This window comes from Ailuropoda melanoleuca, chromosome 13 (genome assembly GCF_002007445.2).
Source record: "Ailuropoda melanoleuca isolate Jingjing chromosome 13, ASM200744v2, whole genome shotgun sequence".
Taxonomy (NCBI): domain Eukaryota; kingdom Metazoa; phylum Chordata; class Mammalia; order Carnivora; family Ursidae; genus Ailuropoda; species Ailuropoda melanoleuca.
Window position 1 is genome coordinate 89,580,348 of NC_048230.1, and position 14,093 is coordinate 89,594,440.

Below are 14,093 nucleotides of genomic sequence, written 5' to 3' on the forward strand. Positions count from 1 at the left end.
TGCTTTTAAGCAATGTGCTAGACAAAGCCTTCTTCAAGTTCCACAGTCCTTTAAAAATTACCTTTTCAATTATAAATCAATTTTAAGTGGTAATTCTCTTTGAAATTGATATAGTCTACTATCTTTTGCAATGATCAAAAAGTCATATTCCAGTTTTTTTCTGAATGCCCACATATAAAATTAAAATACTTCTCCCAAACCAGCTCACTTTCAGAACAAAGAGGGTTTCAAGCCACTACTCAGAATCAGACGTTAGCTGTGGTATGTATATGTTCTTCTTAGTAAGAAGAGGTTACATCCAGTGGCAATTAAACTGAACGTACAGCTCAGCTCTCCACAGTGCAAGTTCTTTGTATTCAGTATAATTCAGCAATTAAAATAAATATATTTTGCGGTTTTAAAATCACCATGTTTCACTGGATTCTCACCTCTTTAAATTAGGATAGATGAAATTCTTCAGAACACGTTTATTAAAAGCTCTTTGGAGACCATGTCACCTTCTACCAAAATGCCCTCAGGATACGCATGTAGCCCAGTTTACAAGGCGTGCCTGGTCTTCCTCAGTTCTCCAACACCAGCATTATACAGGAGTTCCACGCAGTTCAAACCCTCAGCTTTCCTTACTGTGCAGAACTGTCTTCTCTTGCCTGATTCTCAGTCCAGAAACTGCACTTTGTATTCTTCGTTTGCACTCTCTGTCATGTATTCTATATGCTTTCCAGTAGCCTCTTTATCTTCCCCCAGCTTAAGTCAGACTCTGACTGTTCAACCTACTAAAATCTATCAAACTTGGAATTATACCCCAAGTCATATTTTTACCACTTTAAAAGCCTCTCTTCCTTTGCAGGCTTGTGTGTGTGTGTGTGTGTGTGTGTGTGTGTGTGTATCAATACACACACGTTTTACAACCCATTAACCTATCTGTTAAATGTAATTCATTAGCAAAGATCTCTCATTTCTTAGGAACACCTGCATTACTCTGTAACTATTAGCCTTGTACAACAGAGAACATTTGTGACCCATAAAATGGTTTCATAATGTGAACTACTCTCACCTGCCTTGAGTTTTAAAGTCACACTAGCTTATAGCAGCTCTTCCATACTATTTTCTCTTTGAAATTTATCATTTAGCATTCCCATTTAGCATCTTCCTATTCTAGTACTCTCAGGTATTCCTTTTGGCTTTGAGTTTCTGTCAGTTAAGCTCTCTGTATCCCAAATATGTCCTTTGTGATCCCAAATGAGTTCTCTCTCTCGACACTTTTTTTTAGCTAATGGCGGTACCACCTTCACTCTCCTTTGTATGCCAACACACTCTCTGGAGACTGCTACTCTGCCATCTCACACCACTCCAGTTTATGTAACAGAAAACTTACTATTTTTCCTTAGCTTTTCTACATTATTATCATTGTAACTATCTTCTCTTGTAATTATCCTCCATTTATTTGAAATCTTGGTCATATTTCTGCTGATCTGCACTTGCATGACTTCAATTTCTTTGTCTAATTCCATGTTTCATACACAGCTATAAAGACTGAGCATATCATACACATTTCTATTCCATTTTTCACTCCACAGAAACTTGGATTTCTATAGTAAAGAAAAAGTAGGGGAGGAGGGGAAGGTATAGCCAAGACATGTTAAAGGTTTGAATGTGGTAGGTAAGTGAAAAGAAGAAATCAAGGATTTCCCCCAAGTTTCTGGATTGAAAATCTGGGTAGACGATAGTGCCCTTTACTAAGATGGAGTCTGAGGGACGGTCAGGAGACTCGAGGGTTCAGCTGTGACTGTGTTAACTTTGCATGTGTTAAGACATCCAAGCTGAGGATGTAGGCATCAAGTAGGCAGCTTAATACATAAGCCTGAATATACAAGGGGTTCACAGAAGAGACCAGGCAAATAAATTCATTATCATGAGTACCATAAATTCAGTGGTATTTAAAGTCTGGTTAGAATGGATAAGTGCACCTAGGAGAGTCAGAGGGAGAAGAGGACCAGCCCTAAACCTCTAACACTCAGAGGTTAGGTGGAGAAGGGAGACACAACAGGAGCAGCTGCAGGGACATAAGAATATAATCAGAAGATTATATTCTAAGGAACTAGCATTGTTTAGGAAAAGGGTAAAGACAGACTAATTTCAGAATTAGTAAGACAAGTATGCACATTAAAATTTCTAAGGCAATTTTTTTTTTTTTTTAAAGATTTTATTTATTTATTTGACGGAGAGAGAGACAGCCAGTGAGAGAGGGAGCACAGGCAGGGGGAGTGGGAGAGGAAGAAGCAGGCTCCCAGCGGAAGAGCCTGATGTGGGGCTCGATCCCAGGACCTTGGGATCACGCCCTAGGCTGAAGGCAGACGCTTAACGACTGAGCCACCCAGGCGCCCTTCTAAGGCAACTTCTAAAAAAACTGAAAGAGTCTATGACTTCTACAAAAATAGAAGTAATAAATGGAATGTGGAAAAAATCATCTGAAAGAAAGGAAGGAAGGAAGGAAAAAAAGAAGAGGGGAAAAATGAAGGCAAGAATAGGAACAAAATGAGAGAATATTGATAAGGACCAATAACAAAATATAAAAGCAGATGAAAGAAATGTATCCAAATATGCCAGTAACTGCAGTAAATGTAAATGAATTAAAGATTCAGTTAAAAGATCAAGAGCAAACAGGATAAATGTATAAAATAAAGAATTGTACAATTTTTGCAATGACATTTAAAGAGAAGAATACAGAAAGGTTAAATGGAAAAGGATGGAAAATATTATTTAAAAATACCTGAATCAGTATGAGACAACTGGTTTTTAAGAGAAAAAAAAAATCATCCTTAGAGGTAAATAGGGTCACTAAATAAATTAAAAGAGATATGATTCTCTATAGGGATTTGATAATTCTATAGTTCTAAACAGCTAATAATATAACTTCAAAATATATAAACAAAGACTGACAGATATACAAAGAAAAATAGATAAATGCACCATAATAGTGGGAGATTTTAAACTATCTTTCTCAGTAAATTATTAAGATGGTGAAAAAATTTAAAAAGGATGTAAAATATCTGAAACACATGATTAAAAAAATTAATCAAATGGACACATCTAGAGTGGTACACCCAACTACTGAAGAAATGGTATATACATGCTTTTCAAGCCTACACAGGACATTTGCAAAAACTGCCTTTCTACTGGACCATAGAGCAAATTTCAACAATTTCAAAGACTGTCACTTGGCAGACAACATATTGGATCTGTGATGCCTTTAAAACATCAGTAGCAAAAAGATAAATAAAATAACCATATGTTTAGAAATTAAATACATTTCTAAGTAAGTCATGACTCAATGAAGGAATCATAATGAAATGGGAAAAATCTATTAATAGAAAAATATTGCATATCAAAATGTACAGAACTCAGATAAAGTAGCACCTAGAAATTAACATACAAACTTAAATGTGGACATTTGTAAAGGAGAATGGCTGAATTAGTATGTTGAGTTAGTATACTGTTATATTAACACATCAGAATTAATATGCTGATAAAAAGAAAGGAATGACAGAATATGAAGAAAGAAAAAAAGAGTAGAAAGTAGAAAATAAAAACAAATTAGAATGAAGAGGCTGAAGAAAGACGAAAGTATGTTCTTTGAAAAGACTAACAAACTTGACAAATCTTTGGCAAGACTAGTGACAAAAATCAGAGAATACATAATAGGATCAGGGATTAAGAAGTGCATATAGCTCCAGGAGTGAAAGAGACACAAGACAGCAAAAGGATAATGGAGCCATCATGTATGCCAGCATATTTCAAAACTTAGATGGAATGGACCAATTTCTACACAAGTTTAGTTTATATAAGCTGTTGAAAGAAAGAAAGAAAGAAAGAAAGAAAGAAAGAAAGAAAGAAAGAAAGAAAGAAAGAAAGAAAACCTTAATATTCTTAAAATCATGGAAGAAAACAAGTCAATGGTTAACCTTCTCATAAATAAATGACCAGACCTAGATAGTTTTACCATCGAGATCTAAATACACAGGAGCATGAACTCTAATTTTATAAAAATTCTTCCTGACTATAGAGAATGAAACAATAATTCAATCATTCTGTGAGAGTATCTAACCCTGGAATCAAACCTGGTAAAGGACAGGGTGGGGAAAGAAAATTACAGGCCATGAATATAAAGGCAACTTTCCTGAACAAAATGTTAGTCAAATCAGATCTGGTACCGTATAAACGAAGTTGAGTTTATCCCCAAATTCAGGGTTACTCTAATATTAACAAACTGATAATGAATCTATAGCTTCTGGTAATGGAAACTAGAAAAGGTAGACTAAGCTTTCCACTGAAGACCACTGAAGAAGTTAGTCAAAATACAGCACCCCCAAAACAAACAAACAAACAAAGAACCCACAACCCAGAAACCCTTAAAGATCATCAAAGAGCTAAAAAGGCAGTGATGGTTGGTAGGCTGCTAGAGAGAGAGCAGGGCAGGAGCTGATTCCTTGGAGGCAGCAGGAGGTTGAGCTGGGCTTCCGGTGACCTTAGGAGGTTGGAGGCAGAGGATGAGGAACTGGTATTCCCCTCCACCACTGCTCCCAGCTTTGGGCTTCAGGTTGGAAGGACAGGTTGCAAATTTCATTATGCAGGTGGCCCAGAAAACCTTTATATTGCTAAAAGACTGCTAGCAAGCTCAGATGCCTGGCAGAAGCAAACAAAATTTTTCCAGACATTGCTAAATGTCTCCTGGGATACAAAATTACCTCTGGTTGAGAATTACTAACCTATACATACACCATTTTTATAAGTTTTTGGTTTATCCTTCCATTTTCTTCTCCATTAAAAAATAATGGGGAACACAGGAATATATTTGTAATCTTGTTTTTTCTTCTACAAAATGTAGCACGCTATAATCTTGGGTACCTTAGTGTTTTCACTTAATAGTGGTACACTTTAAAAAAATTAAGTAAAGCATTTCCTCAACATAATTCTTACTATACTTTTTAGTGTATGTACAAGTAATGTGGAAGACTGTTGTGGTTTTTTTTTTAACATTAACTGTTTACACATAAATTTGTATCTTAAAATCCTAAAATAGTTTACCTTTTAGTCAACATTTACCTTGCACATTCATTTGGTTCCTCTGTGGCATTCTTCAGTAAAATATTTATGAGGTAATGCTAAAAACACAAAATTAAGTAAAATAAAAACTTTGTTTAGTAGTTGGTTTCCCACATGTTCTGACTGTGTTCCAGGCAGTCAGGAGCTACTGAAGGACCAGGGAGCTCTGGAGAGGCTCCCAACAGGGAGAACCTGGGGGGAAGGAAACACAGGGCTTGGGGGAGCAGCCTGGTGGTGGTCTCAGCCAGGGCCTCTCTGGGCAAGTAGGCCAGCCTAGAGAAGAGGGTTTCTGGGTATGCAATAAAAAACTAGCAAAGCCACTGAGACTTCAGATAGGAAAAGCTCGGTTTTCTTTTACTTCAAATTAGATTATATATTGTACCCTAAATTATATATTATAATTATGTACCATAATTAGACAGATAGATTGATTCTGAGATTTGAAAAGCATTTTTGTTTGCCCCAAAGTCAGTTAAGGGAAGAACAAATGCTTACTTTTATTCTCTAGGGAATTAATAACTTGACATTTCAAATTATTAGTAGTATTTAATCAGGCTAACAATGGGACTGAATATTTGGCTAACTTCAATTATTTCTTATAAGCTCATTTGATGCACTAATGCGGCACAATTAAACCTAAAATTATTACAAAGGATGATTCATTACATAATTACAATCCATAGGCATGATAAACAGATCTAATAAAAAACACCCAAGGAAGCTATCAGTTATAACTGCCATATGCTCTGAATCTAATACATTTAACCCCCTAAAACAGTCTTCTGGAAACAACAACAACAACAACTACTGAAAGATTTAAACAATAGAGAACTTTCAGGGATAAGTAGATTAATGTATGATAATGGAAGAGATAACCACATAGCTAGAATTATAAAATGCTAAACTTGAGATTCATTCAAATGCATGAGGTACCTTGACATCTTCGGAACCTGTGATGACTTCCTTGACTTCCGGCACAAACTGCAGTAAAGGGATCTCCCGGTAGGTATTTGGAAAGCAGACAAGAGAACCGAGAATGGTGAGAGCTTCTGAATGAGGTGTCTGCACATAAAAAAGTGAAAACACCCATTTTTCTTTTTCTAAGCCAGAAACTTTACATAAGCAACATACTTCACTTTTTTATGATTTTGAGCGGGAATCTTTACAATTATTTTATCCTAGATAAGAAGTACCAAACTATGCTAGGTTATTTTCCTCCAGGTGAATATTTAAGCAGGAGAGGTTTGCCTAAATGAAAAAGCAAATTTCCAAGGAATGGAAATTATCACTATACTTGTGTAAAAAGCATTGTGAAAACTGGTCTGCAGATACATTCAGAGTCAGAAGAGCAAATGACTCAATCATGACTTTTTCCTTTTATTTTTATTTTTTTAGTCTTAATGTTCTTGACAAAGCAGGGTAAAGTAAGTGATACCAACTTAATATTATTTTTGCTGTGAAGACAGTTAACAAAAATTCATAAGGAAGAGGGGTTGAGGCTGAATTTCAGAAGGTAGAGAAAGAAAGCAGACACCATCTACCAAATTTCCTGTCTCATCAAGAATACTTTGCAAAATAACATATAGTGTCTGATATCTAGTGAGATACAAAATCACTTATTTGTCCGTTATTGGAATTAGGTATATATTAAAGGAGACACTTCACTAGATTTCAATCTAGCCAACACTTACTAGCAGCTATGATTAGCCAAAAATGGGGCAGGCACCAGGATTACAAAGGTATGCCATTTGCCCACCTACCCACCTGTCCATCTACCCTTCTGTCTCTCTACTATTATCTAATAATTATAACAATAGCAGCTAACACTTATGGTGCTAGACTGTTCTAAATGCTGTACAAGCATTTCCTTATGGAATACCCTCAACAATCCAATGAAGTAGATACTATTATCATTTCCACACTACAAGTGAGAAAACTGAGGCCCAGAGAAATTAAGTGGCATCAAGTGACAGACCCTGATTTGCACTGAGGCCATCTAACTCTAGGGTTCACACTGGGCCTATTTTGTTAAGCACTTGGGGGTATGAAATGAAAGCAAGTCTCCCTCCCCTATACAGATGGCAGTGTGGTGTGTGGGGTGCAGGAGAAGAGGCAAATAGCAGTGATATACAATTCAGTGATATGGCTACGAGAACCAGATAGCAGGGATATCATGGGAGCCCAGAACATTCATGTTTTACCTCACTTGGTTCCCATAAGCACACAGGTCCAAAAGACAACATAAAACACACAGATACTCTCTGGGACCCAAAATGTGGCAATGATTTATCCTGCTCAGGATGGTATGGGACACTAAAACAAACTGCTGCTAGAAGTCACATAGTGCTGGAGGAGCCAGCCAGGCCTGCAGAGTGGGGGAGCGAGGGGAGAGACGAGAGGCCAGTGCAGGCCGTGGGAATGGAAGAGGCAGAAGACCTGGGGCACCCATGAACCTGTAAAAGGCCCAGGTGCACAGAGCCCAGAAGCCATGTGGGTGTGCTGCAGGGACAGGGGGAACTCCAGGGGGCAAAGTCTGAGAAAAGCACTGGGGCTCCCAGGTAGAGACCCCCAAGCCACATGGCACCGTGCCCGTCTCATTCCACCTGAGGAGTGGTGCCATCAGAACAGAGCAGGAGTGTGGGATGATGGATGTTCTCAGGGAGAGCAGAGAGTCAGGTGCTCACTGAAGCATAGTGCAGGTGAGAGTGACGGCAGCTCTGAGTGTAGCCATGGCATCAGGCATGAAGTCACTATTATCTTTAATGGTTTATTTCATTTTTTTAAATACAAAGATTTGAAACCACTGGGGCAAAATGAAAATGTTAAGACTTTCCAAAGTTGGTCAGTGAGTACAGTTTTTGTTATGTGACCTCTACCACACAAAGCCATTGGTCACCACCCAGGCCTTTCCTCACCTGACCCCTGGCCAGTGTTGGATGCAGGTGCTAGCTCCCCTGGGCCTGGGAACACTTTCACCATTTGGCCCTAGGACATCTTCTTGGCTCCTACCTAAGGCGATCTGACAGTCTCTGTGCTGGAATGCCTTATTTCCTCAGGATCCAAACTCTGTGATGCTGAGTGTGGTCCTGTGCCTCTTCTCTCTCAGATCTATACTCACTCCCAAAGGATATCCAACCCATGATTTCAAGGCCTCCTACGTGTTGGACTCCCCAACATTTCTCTCTAGACCAGACTTCCCTCCTGAAGTCCAGGTTTGTATGTCATGCCCCCTCAGGGGTCGAGAGGCATCTCACACTGACAAGCTCCACCTGCTCAGAGTCTAGTCCTTCTGCGTAACACTACCCCACTTCCATCAGTCTGTCCCCTCATCTGCTGCCTTTCTTTTCCTTTATTTTTATTTTATGATCTTTAAATAAAAAGGGAGAGTGTTACAACTAACTATCCAACACCTAGATTCAAGATTTTATCACTCTTACCTCATCTTTACGTTTCATTTTTTTTCATTTCAATTTAAAAATTTACTAAGAAGTTTCCACTTTCAATATCTTAAAGCGAATTTAAGACATTATGTCATTCCACCTTTGTGGTCCCCAGCATCCCTGCTTTGGGTTTGTTCTTTGTATACATCACTTTCCGGCGTGTTATATAGTCACTTTGTGTTTGTAATGCCAACGAAGATGGGGGTTAGATGATTTTCACCACTTTTCTACCCCAGTGGGTGCTCAATATGTATCTCAAGATAACGGGTGGCTGCTGCTGTCCCCATTTATCCTATGACCACTGAGGGCCTTTCAGGTCTCTGCTTCAGCACCACTTCTCCCATGAAGACCTTTCTAACGTATGTCCTCCCCTTCGCCTCTCACCAAGCAGAATGAACTACACCTCTGTTGCTGTCCCTCTGGGGTCTGGATGTGATTCTACTGTGGATGCTAGAAACTTATACATAGATATTAACACCTAGTTTACCCAGGTGATTCCCTGAGGGTAGGCCCTCTCATATTCATCCAGGCCAGGTCCCAGCATGTAGTGGATCCACGGTAAATGCTTCTCAAACAGCCCTGCTTCGTCAGTCCTCTCTAATCGCTGCCCTTTATCCACCAATCTTGGTTTAGACTTCGCTGACATTGATTCCTTTCCCTGAGTGGCCTTAACTATTTTGTCATGTGTGAGCCTGGCTTGAACTGTGGGTTTTAATTTTTTTAATTATCTTAAGATTTTATTTATTTATGAGAGAGAGAGAGAGTGAGAGTGCAGGAGGAGGGGCAGAGGAACAAGCGGACTCCAGGCTGAGTGCAGAACCCGATGCAGGGCTTGATCCCGCAACCCTGAGATCATGACCTGAGCCAAAACCAAGAGTCGGACGCTTAACCAACAGAGCTACCCAGGTGCCTCTGAACTGTGGACTTTTAGATTGTATGCTAGATTATATAACAATGAGATATAAAACATTAGCTCTTAAATAAAGTAAGGAGTTGTTACACAGCTTTATTCAATGAATGTGGTAAATCTAAATAATTTTTTGGCCTACGCACCGAGCCTAAGGTGAGCCCCAGTGTCCACACAGGAGAATGAGGCATGTGTGTCTAAGCATACTGTCTAGGGTAGAGAACCAGTACAGTACAAGGCAACACTGGGATGGAACCCAAGTCTGACCCTACAGAGCTCCAGAGTCTAGCATGAGAAGGGGATTCTATGTACCACAGTAACTTATGTGCTCATTACACTTTATCTGTTCCATTGGTGATGGACATTTGGATTAGTTCTCGTTTTTGGCTACTACAAAGGACGTTTACTGAGCACAAGCTCCTGCCTATCTCTTGATGACCTGTGCATGTGCATGTCTTTCCCCCGTTGCCTCAGTGGGGCAGATCTGCATAACAGGGGTACTTCGAACTTGTAACTGACTTGTGTTAACCAAAAATTTTGACTGAGTAGGTGTGCCCCATCCAAACCGTTCCCCTACAACTTTAAACCTCAAGTTTAAACTAAGAGAGAAATTAAAAGTAATTCAGAGTTACTGCTCTTTCACAAAACTCTCACTTCCACATGACCATATTTTCTTTCTTTTTAAGAAAGAAAAATTTTGGGAAGCTACTTTAACAGCTTATCTAGCCAAGAGATAAATTTTCACAGAGAATGACTGCCATGCATGATATTATCTCTAGAAAGGGTGCCGGCCTTTTTACAGTAAACTCTAATAGCAAGTAAAGAAATTGTCAATAAAGAAGTATGATTTTCCTTCCTGTACCCTGTGAGTTTCTTCAATATTGATCTAAATGCTTACAAATAAATTTGAAGGTTCTTTGAGAATGATTATCCTAAAATCTTTTTCAGAAACAAAGAAACATAAAAATTTGTCATATTGCTTACAAAAAAGTTGAACAAACTCAACATTTTTCTTCTTCCTTTTTTCTTGTACCTTTCTTTTCTTCTTTCATCCTTCCCTTTTCCTCCTGTCTCTTTTCCCTTCCCTTTTTTACTTTATCCTTACAAGAAGAAGTTAGCCCATGAAAATACCAGTGTGAAATACCAGCTATACAAAGTATTAAAAAACAACTTAATTTAAAATCCAGGGTTGGAGTTTGAATTTACCCTGCACAGGAGAAACACATAGAGTGAAAAAGTAACAATATGCCAAATAAAATTTACATAGCTAGATACTCATATTGATTTCCATACAAGTCCCTGGAAAACAATAAAACTAATTTCATCCATACCATGTGCAGAGGAAAACAATGAGTCTGAACAGGTAACAGCTGTATAGAGCACAAAAGTGAGAGGCCCTTTAAATTTAAATGCAGAAGAGTGTTCTCTCAAAAGGCATTAACACATTGCCCTAATAGTGGAGGTAAATGTGGCAATTGCAAATAATTTCTTTTTGCAGCCCTGAATGTTCACTTAGTCTACCTGATTTTGATTTTTTAGTACGAGAATTTTGTCAGAGTTTTACTGCACATTAATACTATATATTCATTACCTGCTTAAAATTTAAGTGTTCTAACATTTCTTTTTTTATTATTTTTTAAATATTTTATTTATTTATTTGACAGAGACAGCCAGTGAGAGAGGGAACACAAGCGGGGGGAGTGGGAGAGGAAGAAGCGGGTTCCCAGGGGAGGAGCCTGATGTGGGGCTCGATCCCAGAATGCCAGGATCACGCCCTGAGCCGAAGGCAGACGCTTAATGACTGAGCCACCCAGGCACCCCGTGTTCTAACATTTCTAACAATAAAAAGTATTTCCTATTAGACTGATAATAAGCAAGATAATCATTTAAAAAATTATTAATAATGTACACTTAAAATTCTCTCTTTACTATAGACATCTCCTCTGTGCCACCATTTACTGGAAAATGCTAATAGACTCTAAGAGACAAGTCCTGCTTCTGACTGTGTAAATGTGCTGAAATATTAGTGAGGATATGATTTTTCACACTCTGGCCTTTTGATGAAACGCCTTCCCAATACCAGTGTGTCATCTTATCCTACAATTTCACACATCAGCTGCCAGGGCATCTACCCGAGAGCCCAGTTTCACATTGCACTAATGAGTCAACACCTGTTAAGAGTGGAGAAATCTGAACCTTGTTAGCGATTGTGAAGCCTCCTGGGAGTTTGGATGCTGAGCATTGTCATACTCACCGCCGGCGTGTCTGTACTGAGGACCCTGGCAGCGGCTGTGATAAAGTCCCCCACCAGCATTGAGAAGCCAGGCAAACCCAGAGAGAAGAAGCGGGGTGGACAGTGCCTTATAATAGTGTTTAAGATATCCTAAAAGGAAAGATAAGAAAACACAACTGTAATTTTCAACAACAAAATTCCATAGTCAGCTCATTTGTCCATACGGCCACTGTCTGGTAATCTGAGAGAACACAGGTCACAGAAATTTTTCAGTAAAAGGGGTACTGGGAGATGAGCTGGTCCAGGGCCTATTGTACCCGTTTTACAGGTAAGAGAATGAACACTAAGTTGTAAGATGACATGCCCAAAATCTAAGTCATGCATTGGGACTAGACACTCCTTCTGCCTTCCACCGAAAGGTAACCTCTTTGGACAAGCTACAGGAGTGTCGAGGTAGATATACAAATAAAACCTGCAAACATCTAACACTTCCAGTATTCTTCATTTTTCAAAAGTTAAAGCACACTATTACATTAAAAAGTCTTCAAGTAGGCAAAGAGCTGGAAATTTTCACTCTTTGGATAACTCTCTGTGTTAAACGATGGGAATGAATGGAGTGCAGTCAGAGTCTGAGCTCAGGGAGATGATGTGCTCTGGGTACAAGCGTGATCGTGAGGTCAAAGTGCAAATACAGCAGTTGCCTTTTACACGGTGTGCAGCACAAAGAGCACCGACTGCCCAGACACCTGGTGTTGCTGTGTCTGGAATGACCCGTCCTTGGTGGGTGGCAGGCCGGCCCCTGGCCGCCAGCTCTGCTGTGAGGCAGCCACCCTGTTCCAGCCTGCGGCAAAGTAGGGCTCCACTACTAGACAGCATTCATGCCACCCACGGCCAGGACACATCTCTGTAGCCATCTGTGCGTGTGTATGTGTGCATGGGGGATTAGTGAGAACACCACAAACTTCTTTTATGCAGTTCCAGGCCATGCACACTAATCAAACGTACTAAAGTACTAGATTTAAGTGTCTTACAGTTATTCAATGTATGGTTAGTCGCAAAATACAAGCAAGAAGCAAAATACAAAAAAAAAAAAAATCTGGTTTCTTTTCTCAGATTTCAGTGTGCCTATTTGAGAAACCTTTTAAAATAATCCTGATTTAATTTGATCAAGTTAGAGCAAAGTAGTAGCAACATGCTAACTTCTAACGAAAGTCCTTCATGACAAAAGTAACCTCATTTCACAACTTGTAATCTTGAAAGAGAATTTTTGTGTTTACAATACATTTTTTCCCCAAGTAAAGACTTATTTTTTCCCTTACATGGTAGGTTCATTTAGTTTCTACAAATTGGCTGTTTATATCCTTAAAATGACTGTACAACGCTTACTCTTTTGGAGCTCAGATATGGTCAATAGTTTAGCATGGACTAATTTAAAGTTTTAGCGTTTCAGCAGAATTTGTCCTATACCAAAAATAAAGAGATAGATAACAGACAGAAAAAGGAAGGAAGGAAGGAAGGTAGGAAATAAGGAAAGAAAAACCTGAACCACACTTCTCCCAAGTTAATGTTTAACTCTGCTTTAATCACGTCCTTTGATACACTTTAGAGTCCATATCAGCCAAGGTAAACATTCTAAGGGGCTCAGCAGATGGATGCTGCAGTTTAGAAAGTGTGTAGTAAACTCATGCTCCAAGAGTGGAACAAAAGATCCACCTTTTTCATAATTAAGCCTCTGATTAATGCTCTGGGCTCCTCACCACACACCTGTAATTACTCACAGAGGTACGCATTGTGCTGGGCCTTGTCTCGGAATATCAGGCATCAAGCTACCCCGCAGCAGATGGGAGCACATTTCTGTTGACATATGCTGCAGTGAAAGGATTCGTGCAAACCTGGCCAGCAAGGTAGCAGAATGCCATGCATCTGAAGATTAATAATGCAAACAACCATGATGTTAACTTTGTTATGTGTGTGCTAATTCCATCTGTTGAGATGAGGAACTAAGCTCTGAACCCTGTCGATTTTTAAAAATCTTTGGCATATTACTTAAATAAGCCATTTTCACCACTGGAATTTAGTTTTAACTTTTAAAAAATGCTTTTCTGGGACAAGTTTGTGGGAATTATGAACTGAATCCTTTAACAAGCTAGGGCCAGAATCTGTACGTGAAATCCATTTTGCTTCACAAGATTTATATGTGTAAAGGTAATGCCCTGTAAAGGGGGCATTCACAAAAAATTACTAAGTTGCCATTGATGCTAAAGACAGCAGAAATGCCTGGAGCCGCGATAAAGTCACACTGCTCCCCACCCCCTGGATCCGGGCCAGTCACTTCAACGGAACCTGTTTCTACGGGCAAGAAGATTGGAAAGAGAGGGCAAAATAACAGATGGCTAGCCTACCCTACCCT

At 39.2% G+C, this 14,093-nt stretch overlaps 1 protein-coding gene across 1 annotated transcript in view; it reads right to left on the minus strand.

Moving 5' to 3' along the window:
* The window catches only part of RALGAPA2 (Ral GTPase activating protein catalytic subunit alpha 2), a 317,987-nt gene that overhangs the window by 145,255 nt on the left and 158,639 nt on the right, over window positions 1-14,093 (minus strand). The window contains 3 exon segments of the mRNA XM_034641613.1: window positions 5,104-5,162; window positions 6,037-6,165; window positions 11,705-11,833. Coding sequence (XP_034497504.1) covers window positions 5,104-5,162; window positions 6,037-6,165; window positions 11,705-11,833 — 317 coding nt within the window.